This window comes from Nycticebus coucang, chromosome 22, assembly GCF_027406575.1.
Source record: "Nycticebus coucang isolate mNycCou1 chromosome 22, mNycCou1.pri, whole genome shotgun sequence".
In the NCBI taxonomy this organism is placed as follows: domain Eukaryota; kingdom Metazoa; phylum Chordata; class Mammalia; order Primates; family Lorisidae; genus Nycticebus; species Nycticebus coucang.
This window is the reverse complement of record NC_069801.1, coordinates 20,706,175-20,730,033: the sequence shown is the minus strand read 5'-3', so window position 1 is coordinate 20,730,033 and position 23,859 is coordinate 20,706,175. Positions and strand designations below refer to the sequence as shown.

Genomic DNA, 23,859 nt, shown 5'->3' with positions numbered 1-23,859 from the left:
TCCTAAAGAAGGTACTTCACCTAGATTTTGAAACTCAAGTAGATGTTTGCTGGCTATTAGAAAGAGGAGAGTATCGGGTGGTGCCTGTGGCTCAAGGAGTAGGGCGCCAGTCCCATATGCCGGAGATGGTGGGTTCAAACCCAGCCCTGGCCAAAAACCACACACACACACAAAAAAAAAAAAAAAAAAAAAAAAAGAGAGGGGGCGGCGCCTGTGGCTCAGTCCGTAGGGCGCTGGCCCCATATACCGAGGGTGGCGGGTTCAAACCCGGCCCCGGCCAAACTGCAACCAAAAAATAGCCGGGCGTTGTGGCGGGCGCCTGTAGTCCCAGCTACTCGGGAGGCTGAGGCAAGAGAATCGCTTAAGCCCAGGAGTTGGAGGTTGCTGTGAGCTGTGTGAGGCCACGGCACTCTACCAAGGGCCATAAAGTGAGACTCTGTCTCTACAAAAAAAAAAAAAAAAGAAAGAGAGGAGTATCTTAAGCAAGAGACCAGGAGTTGGTTGTGAGCAGCTTAAGGTACAGAGGAACAGCTGCATGAGGCTGCAGAGGTACACTGGAGTTATGGAAGGCTCCACTATGGGCTCTGGACCATAGGCAGAGCCAGGAAATACCCACAAAACAATTGGTAGCTATCTCCCACACTTGGAGATTATTTAAATCTTAAGAGACACAGTAAGTAAAATACTGTATTCCAAAGTCTCTAGCTTGGTATTTCATTAAAAAATTTTAGTCTTGCCTCTTAGGGTTTAACACTGTGCTTCTAAACCATTAGACATAACAAATAGCTCAGGGATCTTGGTAACAGAGTTAGATCTTGGAATGGGGCCTGAAAATCTGCATTTCTAGCAACTCCTAGGTGGTATTGGTGCTGCTGGACAATAGACCACAATTTAAATTAAGTAAGCATTAACTAGGATAGTATGTTCTAAGAAGAAAAGCACAGGGTGGCGCCTGCGGCTCAGTGAGTAGGGCACTGGCCCCATATACCAAGGGTGGCAAGTTCGAACCCAGCCCTGGCCAAATTGCAACAAAAAATAGGCGGGCGCCTGTAGTCCCAGCTACTCGGGAGGCTGAGGCAAGAGAATCACCTAAACCCAAGAGCTGGAGGTTGCTGTGAGCTGTAATGCCACAGCACTTTACCAAGGGCAACAAAGCAGAACTCTGTCTCTTAAAAAAAAAAGAAAGAAAAGCACAGAGCAAGGCTTGCTCCCATTCAACACAGGAACCAAATAACCAAACTCTAGTAGACTATCCACAGTTTGAGGTGATTCTCCAGTTGGTTAATTCCTCTAAGCAGATCCTATAGGTTTGGCCACCCCCTTCCCTTTTCACAACTCATTTGTGCCTTTGTCACAAGGTCTGAGAAAACAAAAGTGAAATGGAAATTAATATATTTCTTCCTTTAGGACAAGTCAAATAAATGTTAAATGACAAAGAGTTGAGGCTTTTGTCTAAAAATGAAGAGAGGATCAGATTGTTCATACCAAGTCATCCTATACTGACTTGTTAAAATGCTAGAGGAATTATTTCATCTGAAATATCAGAGCTAAATTCAAATCTTGATTCTGACTCTCAGTTTTTCATATGTAACACAGGAGTGGGTGCTCAGTATGTTTCAATTCCTGTCCTTCCAGGCTAACTGGGGTTGACTGTAGCTCCTTTCCCTCTACAATTTGGATTCTACAAGAACAGCATAGCTCCCTCTCATTTCCTCTTTCCAAACCACTCTAACTCCAAATTCTGAGAGTTTGGGCCGTACCTGTGGCTCAGTGAGTAGGGAACGGGCCCCATATACTGAGGGTGGCAGGTTCGAACCCGGCCCTGGCCAAACTGCAAAAAAAAAAAAATAGCCAGGCATTGTGGCGGCACTTGCGGTTCCAGGAACTTAGGAGGCTGAGGCAAGAGAATCACCTAAGCTCAGGAGTTGGAAGTTCCTTGTGAGCTGTGACGCCACAGCACTCTACCAAGGGCGACAAACTGAGACTGTCTCTTTAAAAAAAAAAAATTTTTTTCTGAAAGTCTGAGGAAATCACAGAAGTAAAATATGAGTAGTAATAATTATGTTGTTAAGTGAAACCTAAACAATGGCTCAGAAACCCATTGTGGCGGGTGCCTGTTTGAGAGACATTACCCTATCCTCCATGTCCCTCCCAGCATCAATAACATCCACTCCTGCCTAAGCAGAGGAAGTACGTATAACCCAGATCTTCAATAGCAGCCTCTAAGTATCTTTTTTCAGCCAGGCGCAGTGGCTCACACCTGTAATCCTCGTACTCTGGGAGGCCGAGGTGGGTGGGGTGGATCGCCTGAGCTCTTGAGTTCAAGACCAGCCTGAGGTAGAGTGAGACCCCCATGTCTAAAAAAAATAGCTGGGGGGCGGCGCCTGTGGCTCAGTGAGTAGGGCGCCGGCCCCATATACCGAGGGTGGTGGGTTCAAACCCAGCCCTGGCCAAACTGCAACAACAAAAAAATAGCCGGGCGTTGTGGCGGGCGCCTGTAGTCCCAGCTACTCGGGAGGCTGAGGCAAGAGAATCACATAAGCCCAAGAGCTGGAGGTTGCTGTGAGCCATGTGACGCCACGGCACTCTACCGAGGGCAGTAAAGTGAGACTCTGTCTCTACAAAAAAAAAAAAAAAAAATAGCTGGGGGTTGTGGTGGGCACCTGTAGTCCCAGCTACTCAGGAGGCTGAGGCAAGAGGATCACTTGAGCCCAAGAGTTTGAGATTGCTGTGAGCTATGACGATATGGCACTCTACCCAGGGCAACAAAGTAAGACTCTGTCTCAAAAAACAACAACAACAAAAAAAAAACTTTTTCAACCAAGGGTACAAGTAATCCTTAGAAACTAGTCCAGTGGATGCCTTTGATTATTTTTTCTTACAACTCCAGAAAGAGGTACCTGCTTATCCTCTAATATTCTCCCAGCATTTTCCCTGGTCACCCTTCTATCTGCCTTATAAACATGTGGGTTTTGAGATGAAGCTAAGGGACTTGTACTGACTGATTCTGCCACCTCCTCTTTTTTCTAGTGCCTTCTGAGAGTACTCTTTTCCTTCCTCTTGTTCATTTTCTTTCCTCACATCCTCAGAAATCTCTTTCCTTATCTAAAAGGATCCCAATAAAATGCTTCATGACAAATCCAACTACCTATTTTCCTTGAAATATACATTTAATGTGGACATCTCCCTCCCACCCCTTGACTTCCAGAAATATTATTCAATGCTGGTCTTTCAACAATCTCTCTACCTCCTATTGGCTGCTTCTACCTGATGACTTCAGGTACTGTCCAGGGCTGCATCTGGCTCCTCTCTCTACACTCCACAGCCTGGGAGGCTTACCCTACATTTCATTCCATGGTTCTTATCTGGACTCAGTTCTTACGCAGGTTTCAGCATATTATCTCCAGCAAATAATTAGGCATTTGTTTTTGGACATCTTACTATATCATATTCCACAAAATAAAAGTGAACTTAACTTCTCCTCAAAAATGAGTTTCCCTTTCTATTCCTATCAGTGAGATTTCCTCTTCCCGCCACTCATTTGAAGATCAATCAAGATCAAATATTCCACCCAGTAGAATGTACTTATTCTCAGTTCTATATTCTCTCCTGCATGTTTCACATGTGGCTAGGTGGCTATGCAAATGAGATAGAAGAGGGAGAACTCCATACCTCTTGCCAGAATTAATTCAACAATTTAACTCATTCTTTTGCTTTCAGGCTTTCCTTTTCTTTTTTGAGATGGAGTCTCACTATGTTGCCCTCGGTAGAGGGCCGTGGTGTCACAGTTCACAGCAACCTCCAATTATAGGGCTGAGACTACAGGCACCCGCCACAATGCCTGGCTATTTTTTGGTTGCAGTTGTCATTGTTGATCTTAGCTGACCAGGGCCAGGTTCGAACCTGTCAGCCTTGGTGTATGTGGCTGACGCCCTACCCACTGAGCTACGGGTGCCACTCTCAGACATTCCTTTTTTCAAATCTTATCACACATTGATGAATCATTTTTGTAAAACATTAGTTTTATTATGTTATTGACCTAACTACCTATCTATAAGCCTGCAAGACCAGATCCAATTGGTTTACTTAGGACCCCAGGGATCCAATCCCTGTGATCTACCTTTCCTTCCTATTACCTCTCACCCCAGGAAGCTTAACCAGCTCCCAAATACCACCTATACGCTCATCCCCATTCTCCCATGGCCTCTGCTTATGCTGGACTTTTCCTTTACAGTCACTCAAATAAAACCAAACTTCTTTCATGACATCATCCCTCTAATGCTTAGAGGTAAATGGATCACAGACTTCCCCAAACTCAGACAATGCTCATTATTAACATTCAGGCAAATGTTCTTTTCCTTATGTCTACCTATTTTTACTAATTAAACAGGAAGATCCCTGAGGACAACACCCCTGTTATATTCAGAATCACAGACTTAAAAGAGTTCAAATGACTTCTCAAGTCATTCAAGTTTAACCCTTGTAAAACGCCTTTTTGACACCTTCTATATAGACACTCATAGCAAAAAGTGTGCCAAGTTTTATTCCATTGATAAGGAGCGTACTGGGCGGCGCCTGTGGCTCAAAGGGATAGGGCGCCAGTCCCATATGCTGGAGGTGGTGGGTTCAAATCCAGCCTCGGCCAAAAACCATGAAAAAAAAAAAAAAAAAGATAAGGAGCGTACCTACATTTTACTTATTTACTTATTAAATATCCTTATTTTCCAGATTACAAAGGAATTTGTATGTCATGCTTTGGACTTAAACTTCTAAATAGGAGTTAGCCAGAGATGTTAAAGCAGTAATGTACCATGACCAGGTTTGGAAAGAAAAGGGGAGAAAAACATGTCAGAAGTCTATGGCAAGATAACAGGTAAGATAAAACAGGGATCTGGAGGGGAAAGGCAGTGAAAAAGAGGGGAAACCAGATTCAAAAGCCATTTCTGAGGATTTGGTGACCAACTAAGTGTGGCCCCAGTAATGGAAGGGATCAAGTGAGGAGCACCATACAGCACAGAAGAACTCCCACAGTGGCACTGGCAGTACAAGGGCTCCCCTAACTCATTAATAAAGTGCACTGAGGCCCAGCTATAATGCAACCTTGCTTCTTCTAAGTTTCTTTTTCCTCCACCATTCTTAACCCACTACCTGTACTCTAGATCGAGAGTCAGACTATATTTTTTTGTTGATTAGTTTGAATCTCTAGAGAGATTCTGATTATCAGCCCTTTGTCAGATTCATAATATGCAAACATCTTTTCCCATTCTGAAAGTTGGCTGTTTGCTTTGTGTCCTCAGCTGTACAAAAGCTATTTGCTTAAGTCCTATTTATTTATTTTTGTTGTTGCTGCAATTGCCGATGGAATCTTCTTCACAAAATCTTTCCCAAGGCCAATATAATCAAGAGTTTCCCCCACACTTTCCTCTAGAGTTTCTATCATTTCATGTCAGATTTCTATCTTTTATTCATCATGAGTTATTATTATTTTTTGAGACAGAGTCTCACTGTGCTACGCTTGGTAGAGTGCCATGGTGTCACAGCTCACAGCAACCTCAGACTTTTGGGCTAAAGTGATTCTCTTGCCTCAGCCTCCCACGTAGTTGGGACTACAGGTGCCTGCCACAACACCCGGCTTCTTTTTGGTTGCAGTTGCCATTGCTGTTTAGCTGGCCCAGGCTGGGTTCGAACCCACCAGCCTCGGGGTATGTGGCCAACACTGTAACCACTGTGCTATGGGTGCTGAGCCACGAGTTAATTTTTTTTAAGTAGTGAGAGGTGCAAGTCCAATTTCAGTCTTTTACATCCAAGAAAAAATGCTCATCTTCTCTAATCATCAGAGAAATGCATATCAAAACCACCTTGAGATATCACTTAACCCCAGACAGACTAGCCCACATCACAAAGTCCCAAAGCTGCAGATCTTGGCATGGTTGTGAAGAGAAAGGAATACTTTTACACTATTGGTGAGACTGCACACTAGAGCAGCCTCCTTCAAAAGAAGTATGGAGAGTCCTCAAAGAGCTGAAAGTAGACCTTCCATTTGATCTTACAATCCCATTAACAGATACCTACCCAGAAGAAAATAAGTTATTTACCATAAGGACATTTACAAACAGAATATTCACCACAAAGCAGCGCCTGTGGCTCAGTGAGTAGGGTGCCGGCCCCATATAATGAGGGTGACGGGTTCGAACCCAGCCCTGGCCAAACTGCAACAAAAAATACCTGAGCATTGTGGCAGGCACCTGTAATCCCAACTATTCGGGAGGCTGAAGCAAGAGAATTGCCTAAGGCCAAGAGCTGGAGGTTGCCGTGAGCTGTGATGCCACAACACTCTGAGGGCAACAAAGTGAGACTATGTCTCAAAAAAAAAAAAAAAAAAAAAGAATGCTTACCACAGTTCAATTCACAATTGCCAAGAGGTGGAATCAACCCAAGTGCCCATCAATTCATGAATGATAAACAAACTGTAATATATGTATGCCATGGAATACTATTCAGCCATAAAAAAGATGAAATCTTTAAATCTTTTGTATTTACCTGGATGTATTTGGAGAACATCCTCCTAAACTATAACAAAAATGAAGAAGTACCCAATGTATTCAATACTAATATTAAACCAATAGATGAATAACTACACTCCTACAGGAGAGAAAAACACAACTACATGCAAATGGAGGGGAGAGGAGAGAAGGTAGGAGGGAGATTTGGTGTGCTATCACCTAATGGGCACAATGTAAGGGTATATGGCACACCTCCCGGATGAAGGGCTCAACTACAACTTGGACTCTACCTAACAAATGCAAACATAACTGTACCCCTATATCATTAATCTGAAATTAAAAAAAAAAAAGGCAAATTATAGTATAAATCATCACTATTGTTCAAGTTACCACTGTTGATTCCAAGTCAAATAAAATTTTTCTTACCCTTTTAGAGAGCTGTTTAGAGATGTTATTCCAGTTGTGGTTTTCTGAACTGGCAGCATCTGTACCACTTGAGAACTTATTACAAATGCAAATTCTTGAGTCCCAACCCACACCTTCTGAATCAGAATCTAAGGTAGAACTCAGTAATCTGTTTTGATTAACTTCCAGGTGATTCTTAATGCATGCTAATGTTTGAGAAGCACTAAGCTAACCTCTCCAGATCAGGGCTTTCAATTCTATACCCATTTTCCATCACTCTATACCAGGTATGATTTCAAGACCAAAATGTAAATTTACAAATGCACCTCCAAGAGAAAAATTAGGAAAGCGTTCATCATTCCAGGGAATCCACATACACTTGGGTGAATCATTGATTTAGAAGATTTAAAGATACAACTCCATGTCAGTCTCAAAAAGGACTATAATAAAAAGTCAAATACCAATTTTCAGATAAGTTTCTTTAAAGATTTTACCCCCAATTGTAGAAAATTAAGGACTCAATGAAGCATCTAGCGATTTGCTCACCCATTCCTTACAAGAACCTTCTTAACATAAGGTGAAGTGGTAGATACAGTGCAAGACAGATGACAAACCCTAATCTCACTTCTTGAGGTCATCATCAATAGGCACAAATAAATTAATCTATCCTTTAAAATGGAGTTTAGGCCTTCCCATAATAATCTGTGATACCTGCTTTGCCCAGCAGTGGAAACAATAATCTGTCAAGCTATCCCTTATCAAATGTATACTCCCTGAAATGAACATTGTTTGTTTGAGACAGAGTCTCACTCTGTGGCCTTGGGTGGAGTGCTGTAGCATCATCATAGCTCATAGCAACCTTAAACTCTTGGGCTCAAGAGATCCTCTTGCCTCAGTTTTTCTATTTTTAGTAGAAATGAGGTCTGTCTCTTGCTCAGGCTGGTCTCAAACTCCTGAGCTCAAGCAATCTATCTGTTTCGGCCTCCCAGAGTGCTAGGATTACAGGCATGAGCCATTCTACCTAGCACCTGAATGAGCACTGTAAGGAATCTGCTCAGGTTCATTTGTCCAATGAGCTGGAACCTACTGTGTAGCAGATACTATGGTAGCAATAAGCAAGACAACAAATCAGCTCCCACTGAGCTTGCATTAAATAAGTAATTTAAATTACATTTGAAGTAAGCACTGACAAGTATAGATGCTAAGAGTCTACTATAGCAAAGAAATTTTAGTCCACTGGCCAATGACAAACACCTGGGACAGCTTCTAATCATACCAATGCCCAAGCCCCAACCGACATCAAACAAATCAGAACTCTGAGAACTTGGATGTTAGTTTATATTTTATTTTATAACTTTTTTTGTTGTTGTTGAGATAAGAGTCCCACCCTATGTCCTGAGCAGAGTGCAATGGCATCATAGCTCACTGAAATCTAAGACTCGGGCTGTGGTCATCCCGCTGCCTCAGCCTCTGGAAGCCACTGGGATTACAGGTGCTCGCCAAAGCGCCTGGCTGGGTTTTTCCATTTTTTTTTTTTTTTTTTTAGGAGTCGGGGACTCACTCTCACTCAGGCAAGTCTTGAATTTCTGAGCTCAAGCAAATTCTCCCTCCTTGGCCTCCCACAGTGCTGGTATTACAGGTGTGAGCTACTATGCCTGGCAGTTTTTATTTTATTTTTTATTTTTGGAGACAGAGTCTCACTCTATTGCCCCAGGTAGAGTGCAGTGGCATCATCATAGCTCATTGTAACCTCCAATTCCTGGGTTTAAGTGATCCTCCTGCCTCAACCTCCAAAGTAGCTGGGTCTACAGGCATGCACCAGACCTGGCTAATTTTTCTACTTTTAGTAAAGAAAGGCTCTTACTCTTAATCAGGCTGGTCTTGAACTCCTGAGCTCAAGCAATCCTCCTGCCTCAGCTTTCCAGAGTGCTAGGATTACAGGCATGAGCTACTGTGCCCAGTCTGGGACACTGTTTTTTTTTAAAATAATTCACTCCCCCAGGTTATTCTAACATGCAGCCATAGTAGACAACCACTCGCCTTGGGCATCACATCATGGGGACACAGAAGTCAAGAATACAGTTCCCACCCTTTTGGAGCTTACCATTCAAGTAAGTAGAGACATCAGTAAAATGCTCTGTCAACATGGAACAAAGAAACCTCAAATATAGGATAGTTCTTCTCTGGGTAAGGAGAGAGAGAAGTCATCCCATAAGCCATGTAACCTGTGTTAGCAAAGTTTGGTTTTTAAAGATAGGTACTCAGACACTGCATTGTTCAGACTAGAGTGCAATGGCACAATCATAGCTCACTATAGCTTCAAACTCCTGGGCTCGAGTGATCCCCTTGCTTTGTCCTTCCTAGACGCTGGGACTATAGGTACGCACCACCATGTCCAACTTCTATGTACCTTTTTGTATGTCTTAAATATTGCAGGCGTTTTAAGATAAAAACTGTCTTTAATCAGTCAAGTCATCATAGAAGTTATTTAAGCTGAATCTTGATTAGGAGTTTTGTAAAGAAATGATCTGTAAGATGTAGTCTGAAAAATGAATAGGAAGAGTTGGGGGAAAGTAAAAGACAAAGGCAAGAGTATGTGCAAAGGTATGAAAGCAAAAATACTTTAGAGAAACTTAAAGAAAGCCAAGAACAAGGCAAAGAAAAGAAGGATAAAGCAGAGGTTTTCAAAGTGCCGTCTCTGGTCCGGTAGCACCAGAATCATCAAAAAACTTGTTAGAAATACACATCCATACAACTTACTCCAGATCTACTGAATAAAAAAATGGGTAGGGTACTGGCCCCATATACCGAGGGTGGTGGGTTCAAACCCAGCCCCAGCCAAACTGCAACAAAAAAATAGCTGGGCGTTGCAGCGGGCACCTGTAGTCCCAGTACTCAGGAGGCTGAGGCAAGAGAATCACCTAAGCCCAGGAGTTGGAGGCTGCTGTGAGCTGTGTGATGTCATGGCACTCTACCAAGGGCGATAAAGTTAGACTCTGTCTCTTTAAAAAAAAAAAAAAAAAAAAGTCTGTGGCTTGGCGCTTATAGCTCAGCGGCTAGGGTGCCAGCCACATACACTGGGGCTGGCAGGTTCCAACTTGGCCCTGGCCTGCCAAACAACAATGACAACCACAATAAAAAAATAGCCAGGTGTTGTGGCTGGTGCTTGTAGACCCAGCTACTTGGGAGGCTGAGGGAAGAGAATCGCTTAAGCGCAAGAGTTTGGTTTGAGGTTGCTCTGAGCTGCCATGTCACAGCACTCTACTAAGGGCGACATAGTGAAACTCTGTCTCAAAAAAAAAAAAGTGTGTGCGTGAAGGGGGAGTAGCAACCTGTGTCTCTAATGCCTGGGTAATATTAAGGATTTTGGATTTTATTCTAAGATTAATGGAAAAATAATCAAGACCTTTAAAAACATGTATCCCTCAAGAAGGATGGAGGGAGGAGGGTGGGGCCTTAGTGTGTGTCACACTTTATGGGGGCAAGACATGATTGCAAGAGGGACTTTACCTAACAATTGCAATCAGTGTAACTGGCTTATTGTACCCTCAATGAATCCCCAACAATTAAAAAAAAAAAAAAAAACACACACACACACACAAAAAAAACACATGTATCCTGATACATGTTCAGGATAATAGTAGCTAAATAGTTTGACATTAATAGTTAAGCAAAAACTCCTCAAAATTTAATGTTTTCATTAATCAAGGTAACAATCATAATGGTTAAGCAAAGAGGACAATGGGAAACTGCAGGGGCTGCTCTCTCATCAGCCTAGAATCTGCTCTAGTACCAAACACTAGTAGGTGCCCCATAATCACCTTTTTAGTGAAGAAATACATAGGCAAACTTAGGGATCTTTTTTTTTTTTTTTTTGGTAGAGACAGAGTCTCACTTTATGGCCCTCGGTAGAGTGCCGTGGCCTCACACAGCTCACAGCAACCTCCAACTCCTGGGCTTAAGCGATTCTCTTGCCTCAGCCTCCCGAGTAGCTGGGACTACAGGCGCCGGCCACAACACCCGGCTATTTTTTGGTTGCAGTTTGGCCGGGGCTGGGCTTGAACCCGCCACCCTCAGTATATGGGGCCGGCGCCTTACCGACTGAGCCACAGGCGCCACCCAACTTAGGGATCTTTTAACGCAGCTGGTTAAGAAAGGAGAGAGTCCTTGTAGGGAATGTGACTTCTCATTTCTTCAGATGTGTTTCCTAACTTGAGTAGGCAAACTGGTATAAAATCAAAATTTCAAAGAATAATCACTCTTTATTTCTTGTCCAACTAGCAAAGGGATAAAAAGCAATTTGAAAATACAAGATGCCAATAACCTAGCCAGCTCTCCTCCCACATGGAGCTCCTACCACAGAACAAATGACCCATTTGGATGAATCTTTAGCAGAAGTCTAAACTTGGGAATGTTCTTTTCAACAGGCTTCCCAGGAACAATCCTCCCCTAGGCCTAAAATGCTGCCAATACTTTCACTTCAGTAGGTCAAATCAGAAGCTCTTAGATTCCCAACCCTTAGAATACATGCAGGATCTTCGCATATGAGCCTTCTCAGGACTGAAAAATACCAAATACAGTCCTATCGAAAGGTTACCAGAAGCAAGCAAAAACTTTTTGAAGGGAAGCAACTTACAGCACTGACAGAAATCCACCGATTGGGTTCTTGACATAATAACACCTCACCCCGACTTAGCCACAGATCATAGATGATGAGGGAGTGGTTATACATTTCTGACTGAATCAGGTTAAAAAGCACATTCCCGTGAAGTTCAGGATGCAGAAAAGGATTGCAACAGACACTAATGAGAAGGGAACAAAGAGTGATCGCTTTATTCAGACACTTCCTCCCCCTAGTTCCTCAGATGAGAAAGTCAAGTCACAGAAGTCCTATTTAACAGAGTGACTCTTCATCCAGGCCTTGGAAGCCTGAACACCAGGTACTAAGGACTCTACAGATCTTGCCCTACTAAGGTTATAACTCAGACACCTTCAGGGGAGGCTTTATGGTAAAGATCTTCTACCTATTACTTAAACCATTTACTCCGAAGTCAGAATAAATGAAGAAACAGGCTTCACATCCGAGTGGAATCAAAATTTTAAAAAGCCGTTATCTGGGTATGTGTGGCTAAATTTCCATTTCCTAACTGAAGCAGGATCTGTAATGAAGGGTTTGTTACCTACCGTCTTACTAGATTTCAGAATAGCCTATTTTATTTGTGTGCCCAACAGATTAATTTTCAGAGGCTGAGTGGCTTGCAGAGTTAAGACTAAGGATAAATGTTCCCAGAACCAGCCTACAATAGTTGATGTTAACTGTCTTTCCAGTATCAAGCACAGTCCCCCGAGATACACCCCTTGAGATAATGATTATAAAGTCTGATGTTTATGAAGTACCTATAATGTGCCAATGCCTGTGCTTGCTCTATTAACTTATTTAATGTTAATCATCACCCCACGAAGTGGGTATTTTTAGGTTCATTTTACAGATGTGAAAACTGAGGCACAGAGGTTAAGTGACTTTTCCCAAGTTAGAGAGTTAGTGGCAGAATCAAGATGCTGATTTGGGAACTTCTGGTTCCAGAGCCCAAGCTCTTAATCATCAGACTTTCTCAGGATATGCTCAGTCCATTTCATAAATAAGCCCCCGATTCCATAATCAAGCATCTGGGCATCAAGCACACTACAAAAAGCAACTATTCATACAAACCACTACCAGCAAAACTGCTTACTGTTTACCTACCTCCTAGGTAAACACTAAGCCAAAAACCTAAAATTTAAACCCTTAAAGAGTATAAACCTTTTTTTTTTTTTTTTTTAAATAGAGAAAAGAGTCTCACTTTATCACCCTCGGTAGAGTGCTGTGGCATCACATAGCTCACAGCAACCTCCAACTGCCGGGCTTAGGCGATTCTCTTGCCTCAGCCTCCCAAGTAGCTAGGACTACAGGCACCCATCACAACGGCCAGCTATTTTTTTGTTGTTGTTGCAGTTTAGCCAGGGCTGGGTTTGAACCCACCACCCTCGGTATATGGGGCTGGCACCCTACCCGCTGAGCCACAGGTGCCACCCAAAGAGTTTTTTAAGAATAAAGTCAAGAAACAGACTTTTCTCAACTTTGATGAAGAGCAGTGCTTCTAACATCTCCATCTCCACTGTCCTTCATGAGTTCATGCCTAGGAGTCCAAGCTTTAAAAACAAAAAAAATGACAGACTCTAAACAGATCACAAACCTATTCCTGGTCAGGTACACAGAATAGATATTTTACAAGTCGGTCTTTAAATGCCTAATCAGAATTTTTTTTTTTGAGACAAGAGTCTCAAGCTGTCACCCTGGGTAGAGTGCTGTAGCGTTATAGCTCACAGCAACATCCAACTCTTAGGCTCAAGCGATCCTCTTGCCTCAGTTTTTCTATTTTTAGTAGAGGTGGGGGTCCTGCTTTTGCTCAGGCTGGTCTCGAACTCATGACCTAAGGCAATCCATCTGCCTCGGCCTCCCAGAGTGCTAGGATTATAGGCATGAGCCATCGCGCCTGGCACCTACTCAGAATTTTGAACCTGAATTCAACTAATTATTTTTCATTTAGATCAATACCACCACAACATCCAAGCAGAAACTAATTTTCTTTGGTTTCCTATCTGCCCCTATCACTTCTGAGAGGGTAGCAGAAATACTCACAGGCAAGCTGGAGGGTCTTGACTGAAGGTTCAGGTTCATATCTTCTTGTCCTCCCTTACTGGAGGTCATTGAGGGGGCTGAGGATGCCTGAGACCCAAATGAATCTTGAGATAGCTCCTAAAATAAGAAAAACAAAAGTTGTGAGGACCTGGTATTGATAAACTTCATGGTAAAAGAGCTATGTATGGGACTCTCTCCTGCAAGACAAGTTGGGCGCAAGAGAAAGCCCAATTGTGAACAATGTTATCTGAAATCAGAAAAATAAAAGTTGTGGACCTTGGCTCAGCACCTGTAGCTCAGCAGCTAGAGCACCAGCCACATGCACCGGGGCTGAGGGGTTCGAACCCAGCCTGGGCCTGCCAAACAACAATGACGACGACGACAACAACAACAACAACAACAACAAAAAAGCTGAGTGTTGTAGCGGGCACCTATAGTCCCAGCTACTTGAGAGGCTGAGGCAAGAGAATTGCTTAAGCCCAAAAGTTTGAGGTCGCTGTAAGCTATGATGTCATAGCACTCTACAGAGGGTGACAAAGTGAGACTCTGTCTCTGAAAAATAAATAAATAAATAAGTTGTGGCTCTTAAGAATGTCTTTCATGATCAGCCTGAGAGCAACATAGAGAGACTCCTATCTATTTCAAAAAAAAAAAAGTTGGGTGTGGTAACATGCCTCTGTACTCCCAGTCACTCAGGGGGCTGAGGCAGGAAGACTGCTTGAGCCCAGGAATTTGAAGTTACAGTAAATAACTGGCTTATTGCACCTCAGCCTGGGCAACAAAGCAAGATCCTGTCTCTTTAAAAAAAAAAAAAAGGGAAAAAAGGACAAGAATGTCCATAATAGAGTCTTTCTATTCTGATGGAACTGTTTCTCCCCCCCAAACCCCGCCTTTTTTTGCACTTTTTTTTTTTGGCCAAGGCTAGGTTTGAACCCTCCACCTCCTGTATATGGGGCTGGTGCCCTACTCTTTTGAGGCATAGGCGCTGCGCTCCCTCCCCCCCTTTTTTGTTCATTTGTGGCATCTGTCTCACTTTCTTGCCCCCACTAGTGTGCTGTGGCATCATAGCTCACAGCAACCTCAGATTTTGGGGTTCAAGTGATTCTCTTGCCTTAGCCTCCCAAGTAGCTGGGACTATAGATGCCCACCACAACACCTGGCTATTTTTAGAGACAAGGTCTCACTCTTGCTCAGGCTGGTCTCAAACCTGTGAGCTCAAGCAATCCACCCACCTTGGCCTCCCAGAGTGCTAGAATTACAGGCGCGAGCCACTGTGCAGGGCCGTGTTGTATATTTTATTGCTATACATGATATTACCCACAGAGAGCTATTTCTTGTGGTTATATGCTAATATCTGATTAATTGTACGTTATGCCTATCAAGAAATGAGACCAATTAATTAATTACATTTTTTTTTTTTTTTTTTGAAGACAAGAGCCTCACTTTGTCACCCCTGGTAGAGTGCTATGGCGTCACAGCTCACAGCAACCTCAAACTCTTGGGCTTAAGCAATTCTTTTGCCTCAGCCTCCCAAGTAGCTAGGACTACAGGCACCTGCCACAATGCCCAGCTATTTGTTGTTGTAGTTGCCATTGCAGTCTGGCAGGCCCGGGATGGGTTCAAACCCGCCAGTTCCAGTGCATGTGGCTGGGGCCCTAGCTGCTGAGCCTACAGGAGCCAAGACAATTAATTCAATTTTTTTGTGAGTTTCTTGCTCTGTTGCCCTGGCTGGAGTACAGTGGCATAAACACAGCTCACTAGAACCACCAACTGCCATATTCAAGTGATCCTCTTACTTGAGCCTCCCAAGCAGCTGGGACTAATTATTTAATATTTTGTAGAGGTGGGGTCTCACTGTGTTGCCCAGGCTGGTCTCAAACTCCTGGCCTCTGGCTATCTTTCCCTTGGTCTCCCCAAGTGCTGAGATTACAGGTATGAGACTCCCTATGCCTGGCCTCCAGTTTTTTGTTTGTTTGTTTGTTTGTTTTTGCAGTTTCTGGCCGGGGCTGGGTTTGAACCCACCACCTCTGGCATATGGGGCTGGCGCTCTAGTCCTTTGAGCCACAGGCGCCTCCCATCCTGGCCTCCAGTTTTAAAAACAAGCTAGAACCTCTGCATGAAAATAATACTGTGTCCTTCAAAGACATCACTTAGGGATGAGATGTTTATTCCAATGATGCCGCAAATGATCAAAATCTTTAGTGGACCCTATCATTACTCAGTCGTTTCTCCTCTTTTTTGCTCTATAAAGAATAAGGCCCACGCTTGGTGCTCGTAGCTCAGTCGGCTAGGGCGCTAGCCACATACACAGAAGCTAGCAGGTTCGAATCGAGCCTGGGCCAAAAAACAGCTGGGTGTTGTGGCAGGCGCCTATAGTCCCAGCTACTTGGGAGGCTGAGGCAAGAGAATTGCTTGGGCCCAGGAGTTTGAGGTTGCTGTGAGCTGTAATGCCACAGCACTCTACCAAGGGCGAAGGCAGAGACTCTACCTCAGGAAAAAAAAAAAAAAAAAAAGAATAAGGCCCAAATTGCTATTTGAAGGCTTCAATACCTACATCTTGTTCACTAGACATAGTTCCAGATAAATTTTTGCTATTTCCCAAAATCAAATTGATCTTCAAAAAACAAGGTTTGCCATCACAAATAATGTGATACCAGCTCTGATGGCAATTTCAAATGAAAGGATCCAAATATTGGGCGGCGCCTGTGGCTCAGCGGGTAGGGCGCCGGTCCTATATGCCGGAGGTGGCGGGTTCAAACCCAGCCCCGGCCAAAAAAAAAAAAAAAAAAAAAAAAAGTTGGCTATTTTGGCTGAGGCAAGAGAATCGCTTAAGCCCAGGAGTTGGAGGTTGCTGTGAGCTGTGTGAGGCCATGGCACTCTACCGAGGGCCATAAAGTGAGACCCTGTCTCTCTTAAAAAAAAAAAAAAAAAAGGATCCAAATATTTTGAGTAATAGCAGAATGGCATGGCAATCAGCATACAAGCCTCTCAAAAAGTGACTGTTTTGAGAAAAGGCCAAACTCACTTGGATGCTCAAGTTCTGATATGCTGGTTTAAAAATAAAAAAGACAGTCCTACTTAATTTCTTATCTGTCTATGCAACTTTCCACTGGCCTATTTCTTCATCATTAAGGAGAGCTATAGTTCTTTAAAGGTTCTATCTTTATTAGTTCAATCAATCCAGTTAGCATGTTTCCCTACAATTTAAATGCACATTAGAGAACCACTTTATATGGCAAAGTTCTCATGACACCACCTCCCAGGCTGGTTGTGGAAACACACAGGGAAGGGCATGAGGTAGGAGCATCTTACCTGTGGTGGAGGGAAGCGCTGCTGGGAATAGGCAGTTGACTGGGACTGCTGAGACTGGGGCTGAGGATAGGCAGCCTGCTGGGAAAGTGTCGAGGGTGCTGGCTGCTGGGGTTGCTGCTGCTGGTAGGGAGACTGTGCCTGTGGCTGTGAGTAGGGGGGCTGGCTCTGGGGGTGCTGCTGTGTCGTGGACTGCTGGGAGGGATATGGGGTCGGAGACTGCTGATGTGGAGGCTGAGATGGCTGCTGAGAGTATGGAGGCTGAGAGGACTGAAGCTGTGGTGGCTGAGACTGTGGCTGCTGTTGATATGAAGGTTGGGCATGAGGGGTCTGGGATGGTGGTTGCTGGGAATATGGTGGCTGCTGCTGCTGGGGGTGAGGACTTTGCTGGTTGTAATATGGAGTCTGGCCCTGCTGACCATACCCACTGGGGCCTTGTTGTCCATAAGGAGGAATCTGTAGGAAAGGAAAAGATACTTTAAACACTGATTTTCCTGGAATAAAGGTGAAACATCTATCAGAAGCTATGCCCTGAGGATGAGTACAGAAAGCAGGCAAGCCTAGTCTCACACTGAGAAAACCCAGGGTTTCTCTACCATCCCTATCTAAACTGTCAGGAAGGATGGTTAAGCTGAATTAGTTGGCTTATTTACAAGAGGATTACATTCATCCATGGAAAATTTACACTATTTAATATCTGGGTAACTTACAGGAGTTTAAGAGTAGCTGTTTTCACCAATGAGCCTACTCTTTTTATCGTAGCCTACCAGAGGCATCTAACCTTTGGTTCTCTGGGCCACATTGGAAGAAGAGTAGCTTGGGGCCACACATTAAACACACAAATATTAATGAAAGATGAGCCAAAAAAAAAAAAAAAAAAAGGTCTGTGTATAATTTTCATTAAATCTGCCACCACAGATAAGCAAAATAGTCCTCACATAAACCATATGTGACCCACAGTGCTGGATAGCCCTGGAAGTGTTAGGAATTTACGTATCTTTAATAGTAGACTGGCTCAGCTAACTGAAAATCTAGGGTTCAGTAATCCAGACAATGTGCAAATCACTAAGTTAACTTTGGTTCTCTCATTTAGTCTTCAATTAAAAATATATGGGCAGCGCCTGTGGCTCAGTGAGTAGGGCGCCGGCCCTATATGCGACGGTGGCGGGTTCAAACCCAGTCCCGGCCAAACTGCAACAAAAAAATAGCCGGGCGTTGTGGCAGGCGCCTGTAGTCCCAGCTACTCGGGGGGCTGAGGCAGGAGAATCACCTAAGCCCAGGAGTTGGAGGTTGCTGTGAGCCGTGTGACGCCATGGCACTCTACCGAGGGCAATAAAGTGAAACTCTGTCTCTACAAAAAAAAAAAAATATATATATATATATATATATATATGAGGGCCTACTTGTTTACTTATACCAGGCACCATTTTAGGCACTTGAATATATTTGATAAGCATGCAAAAACCCCAAATGACAACACACTCACAGCACACACACATTAGTCATCTTTCCTCTATTTTCTCATTGGAAAAAAAAGTCCCATTTTCTATATTAAAAAGTATATTTTGTTTTAAAGTCTTAGAAGTCAGGTTTTATATTCTGTTCCTCCATTCCATCCATTTTCAGGATGAAATATCACTCAAATATAAACAGTAGCAAATTCTGTCAACATAAAAAGTGACAATAAAAAAATAATGGTACATGCTCTTCTAAGAAGAATGGCTAAAAAAAAAAGAAAAAAAGAAGAAGAAAAAAGGATAATGGTATAGATGGCCAGACAAAAGGAGAGGAGGAGACATCTTAACATTTAGTATCTTTCAATCTTCCCTCTTTTTTCTACTTCCAGTCCCTCTTAAATATTCATTTTGAAACGGACAGTTGATATGCTGATGGCCTTAAAAAACACAAAGGTCTCTTCTGTCCCCAGGGCACAGATTGTGAATAGTTTTCTCCTCAGTAGCAGTGGGTGGATAGGTGCGAAGCCACCCCCTTTCATCCCATCTCCTTCAGATCACCACTAAGTGGGTATAAGCAGTCTAGGCAGGTCAAGAGAAAAAAACAGACATGTTCTGCCTGCGGCCAAAGAGCAGTTTTCCTTGGAGCATACATGGGATGGTGCCCACAACTTTGGCCTTGTTAGTAGCATATGGGAACTAACTGAGTCAGCTGGCTTATGCTCCTGTCAAGAGGGTTGGAAGCCAAGGACATATTCTGATTCTAGAGCTCACAGACAAGATCCTGGACAGCAATAAGGATCAAGTAAATCAGTCACCATCTACCTGCTGTGCATAAGAGAGGCCGCCGCCCATGGCACTCTGTGTCCGGCCCTGCATGGTCATCGGGTACCGCTGCGGGGTCTGGGACCCATATGGCTGCCCTGGGTACCCATGTCCTTGCTGCGGTCCTGACGGAGGTCCCTGTTGCTGCGAGTATGGGTTAGTGCCGCCATATGGCTGAGGTCTCATCTTGCCCATCTGATCCATTGGACTGGATGGCTACAAAATAAAGAGGAATTTATTAACCTGAAGCTTTGATGGCCTCTGGCCAATATGAATATACAACTCAAGAATATAGATTTTTTGAGTCTGTATGCCACAAAGGAAACCAATTACTATGAAAAATATCATGGGACAGAGCAAGTAACCTTCAAGTAAGTGAATTAAACCTCCTCAGAACCTTGATTTCATCATATGGAAAATGATAATACCACCTGTTTGTGAAAGCTAACAACTGCTTTGTAAGAGTGGTACTGCTTGAGATCCAAGGGACAGGCCAGGTGTGGAGCAATTAGTATATGCATTTTGCAGTACAGAAAATCAGAACAAATGCCCTTCAGTTGGGAGAAGACAGTGCTGCCACACATTGCTGTGACCTTGTTCAACAATACCAAAACTAATGCTTTAATATGATGGCTGGGAATTCAAATAACACAAACATCCAGATGTTTCTGTTCTTCCAAGAGTGGAATTTTTTTTCTTTACACATCTGTAGTCTGTTTGCACCATGGCACAAGCAGTTAAATATACACTTTCTTCTGAATTAGCCATGAGGTTAAGTAAGTTACAACAGCTGAGAGAATAGTAACTCTGAATTTAGGGCCTTGTTCATCTTGACTGAAAAGTTCATCTCGTTTATTAAAGAGTCTGAGGATATAAAGATATAACTTTTGTCTCTTTAAAGAACAAGAAGATAGAGGTATAGCATAGCACCAATAATAAAAGCTCAAAGTGTAAGTCATAGGTATCTGATATAAACATAGCTTTCTTTTTAGCTCTTTCTGGAGCAACAGGTTCAATCAACTCTACTGTCTTTTTGGAGTCTCACTCTGTTGCCCAGGTTAGCGTGCCATGGCATCAACCTAGGACATATAGCAACCTTAAATTCCTGAGTTCAAGTGATCCTCCTGCCTAAGCCTCCCAAGTAGCTGGGATCAGCTCATTTACTTTTTGACATGTCTTTACCCTATTGTATCTACACAGGACAGGACTCCAGCACAATTTTCCCTGCAACAGATATTTACGTGTATCTACTGGTAGTATGGAGGGAAGGGGGTTTTCCCAGGAACCTTTTAGATAACACAAGAACCCAAGTTGAAGAAACTAAGTCTTACTTAAATTGAGGCTAGGGGATAGATACTAAAACTCTGAGCCTAAATATCATTAACTCTCAAAATGAAGGAATTCAATGGTTAATTTTAGCATTCATCAAAATTACCCACAGGGCTTGTTAAAACATAGACGCCTGGGAACCTTCTTCACCCAAGAGTCTGATTCAGTGGGGTGGGATTTAGCATAAGTATTTGTAACAAGTTACCAGGTGATACTGATGCTGCTGGTCCAGGGACCAATTTTTTTAAAAACCACCGATTTGGGTTATCCCTAAGGATATCTCTAGTTCTGTTAACTTGAGACAAATTAAGACCTTGAATAACCACAAAACCTTCAAAATAAGGAATGGGGAAACCCGAACAACTGGTTCTATTCAAATATATATATATATATTTTTGTGTGTGTGTGTGTGTGTGTGTGTGTGTGGTTTTTGGCTGGGGCTAGGTTTGAACCTGCCACCTCCGGCATATGGGACTGGCGCCATACTCCTTGAGCCACAGGCACTGCCCCAAATATATATATTTTTAAGACAGAGTATCACTATGTTGCCCTCAGAGTGCTGTGGCATCACAGCGTACAGCAACATAGAACTCTTGGAATCAAGTGATTCTCTTCCCTCAGACTCCCAAGTAGCTGGGACTACGTGCCTGTCACAACGCCCAGCTATTTTTTGTCGTTGTTGTTGCCTTCACGCAACAGGTGTCATTATTGTTTAGAAGGCCAGGGCTGGGTTCAAACCCACCAACCCTGGTGTATGTGACTGGCACCCTAACCACTAAACCGCAGGCGCTGAGCCAGTTTTTCTATTTTTAGTAGAGATGGGGGTCTTGCTTTTGCACAAGTTGGCCTCGAACTTGTGAGCTCAAGCAATCCACTCACTTTGGCCTCCCAGAGTGTTAGGATTACAGGCATGAGCCACCACGCCTGGCCAAATATATATATATATATATATATTTTCTTTTTTTTTTTTGGCCGGGGTAGGTTTGAACCTGCCACCTCCGGCATGTGGGACCGGCGCCCTATTTTTAAGAATACTACCAAGTGTTTTATAATAGAGGAAGTAGGGCTTTCATGAAGGAAAAGGGGATGTTTTTCTAAGTATCAAGAGGAAAAAAAGGACAGAGTTCTCTTTGGGATACAGCTGAAACCTTAGCGAAAAAGGTAATAGTGATGATGAGAGTACTTCTCCCCCACATCTCTAAACAGTGGAGAATCATAGCAATACTGTGTCCCAAATCATCCTTACACATCTATATAATTATTGAGGTTTCCAACAATTTTAACAACCTTTGCCTCAAGTCCCACATCTATATCCAAAGCTCCAATAATGTTTCCAATCATAATTTTGGAGCTACATGGATTCTTTCAGGACTACTTAAAAACAATTAGACTAGAGAGCTGATATTTAGCCATGTGGTCTTCCCCAATATACCTGGCAATGGAGCCAAAAACAAAAACAAACTAAACTAAACAAACAAAAAAAGAAACAGGCTGGGCACAGTATCTAAAAATAGCCTGGTGTTGTGGCAGGCACTCATAGTTCAGCTACTCGGGAGGCTGAGGCAAGATAATGGCTTGAGCCCAAGAGTTTGAGGTTGCTGTGAGCTAAAGCGCCATGGCACTCTACCGAGGGCGACAAAGTGAAACTCTTCTCAAAAAATAAATAAAATTTAAAAATTAAAAAAAAAAAAAATCACTGTTCTCTCTTGTAAAGAGCTCAGGGGCTTACACCACCCACCATTCTTCAAATCACCCCAGTGTTCGCATCTTATCCCAGACCACAGCTGCCGTCCATGTGGCCACCAAATGAAGAGCCTATGTTTGTTGAACAGAGACCAGCCCGCTCTGGGTATCTCTGTCAGTCTCAGTCTCCCCACAACATGAGGGGCAGTCATTACCATAGTTACCATGGAGCTTCTAGAGCAGTAGCTATTAACTAGGGCTGCAGATTGGAATTTTCTGTGAAGCTTCACAAATGCCTAGACCTCTCCCTAGAGATTCCAATTAGTGGGTCTGGAAGGGCTTGGGCTCCTCCTCTTGCCCTAAGATCCTTGAATGATTCTGATATATGTACTGTATTAGCTGAGAACCAGTGATCTAAAGAATCACTGTCCAATAACATTTTCTGCTATGTGTAACTATTAAGTACTTGAAATATGACTGAGGAACTCAATTTTTATTTACATTTAATTAATTTAAATTCACATAATGACATGTGGCTAGTGGCTATCATATTAGAGCAGTTCTAGAGCAATGTTCCCAATCACTTTAATCACTAACTGCTCAATAATAGCTCTAAACTTTTTGCCTACTAAATCTTATATAGTACATGGTATCCCAAAAGCTACCCAGTAAGTTTTAATACATACAATTTTACAAAGAGATGGCCAACACATACAGAATATTTTGTAAATATTCTTTATTTTATAAATAAAGGTACATTTAAATACAATTTCCCATTTTCCCTATGCATGGCAACTTTAAGGGTGACTTTTGGGACACCCTGTATTATTACATAGAAAGAGCAGAGTGTAGTAATTTAGACTTGGTCTCAAATCCTAACTCTCACCATCCTACCTTGAACACACCAGTTCTTTACCTAAAAAGCACATAACATATTTCACATAGTACCTAGTATTTAAATGTCCAATAAATGGTAGTTATTATCAATAATAATAAATAATGCTTTTTTTTTTTTTATAAATAATGCTTTTACCTGGCTCCAAAGCCCTCTAAAATGTGGTCCAGTTCACCATATTTTTTCTGTCTCACTTCAAGATTCCTCACATAATGTATATTCTCAGCTCTATACAATGGCATCTAGCCCTGCTCTCCTGTCCACAGTGGCTCTAATAGCAGAAACTTGATCTTTCAACACAAAGCCTCTTCCTACATCTTCCGCACATTTTGATTTCTCATGGTTTTTGTTTCTTTTTTTGTTTGTTTTTTTGAGACAGAGTTTCACTTTGTTGCCCTTGGTAGAGTGCCATAGCATCACAGCTCACAGCAACCTCCAACTCCTGGGCTCAGGCAATTCTCCTGCTTCCGCCTTCCAAGTAGCTGGGACTACAGACGCCTGCCATAATGCCCGGCTATTTTTTGGTTGTAGCCGTCGTTGTTTGGCAGCCCGGGCTGGATTCGAACCCACCAGCTCAGGTGTATGTGGCTGGCACCTTAGCCACTTGAGCCACAGGCACAAAGCCAAGATTTCTCATGGTTTTTGTTTTTTTTTTTTCCCCCAGTCTTTGGCCAGGGCTGGGTTTGAATTCGCCACCTCTGGCATAGGGGGCCGGCACCCTACCCCTCTGAGCAACAGGTGCCGCCCTGATTTCTCATGTTTTAAAATGTCCTACTG

General features: G+C 43.0%; 1 protein-coding gene across 2 annotated transcripts in view; it reads right to left on the bottom strand.

Moving 5' to 3' along the window:
* ARID1A (AT-rich interaction domain 1A) overlaps positions 1–23,859 on the bottom strand; it is a 105,193-nt gene that overhangs the window by 45,727 nt on the left and 35,607 nt on the right. For both annotated transcript variants that reach the window (XM_053577036.1, XM_053577037.1), the window contains exons 2-4: positions 19,176–19,391; positions 16,900–17,352; positions 13,588–13,704 (exon numbers count right to left, since the gene is read on the bottom strand). In XM_053577036.1, the coding sequence (XP_053433011.1) occupies positions 13,588–13,704; positions 16,900–17,352; positions 19,176–19,391 (786 nt within the window). The remainder of the gene's footprint in view (positions 1–13,587; positions 13,705–16,899; positions 17,353–19,175; positions 19,392–23,859) is intronic.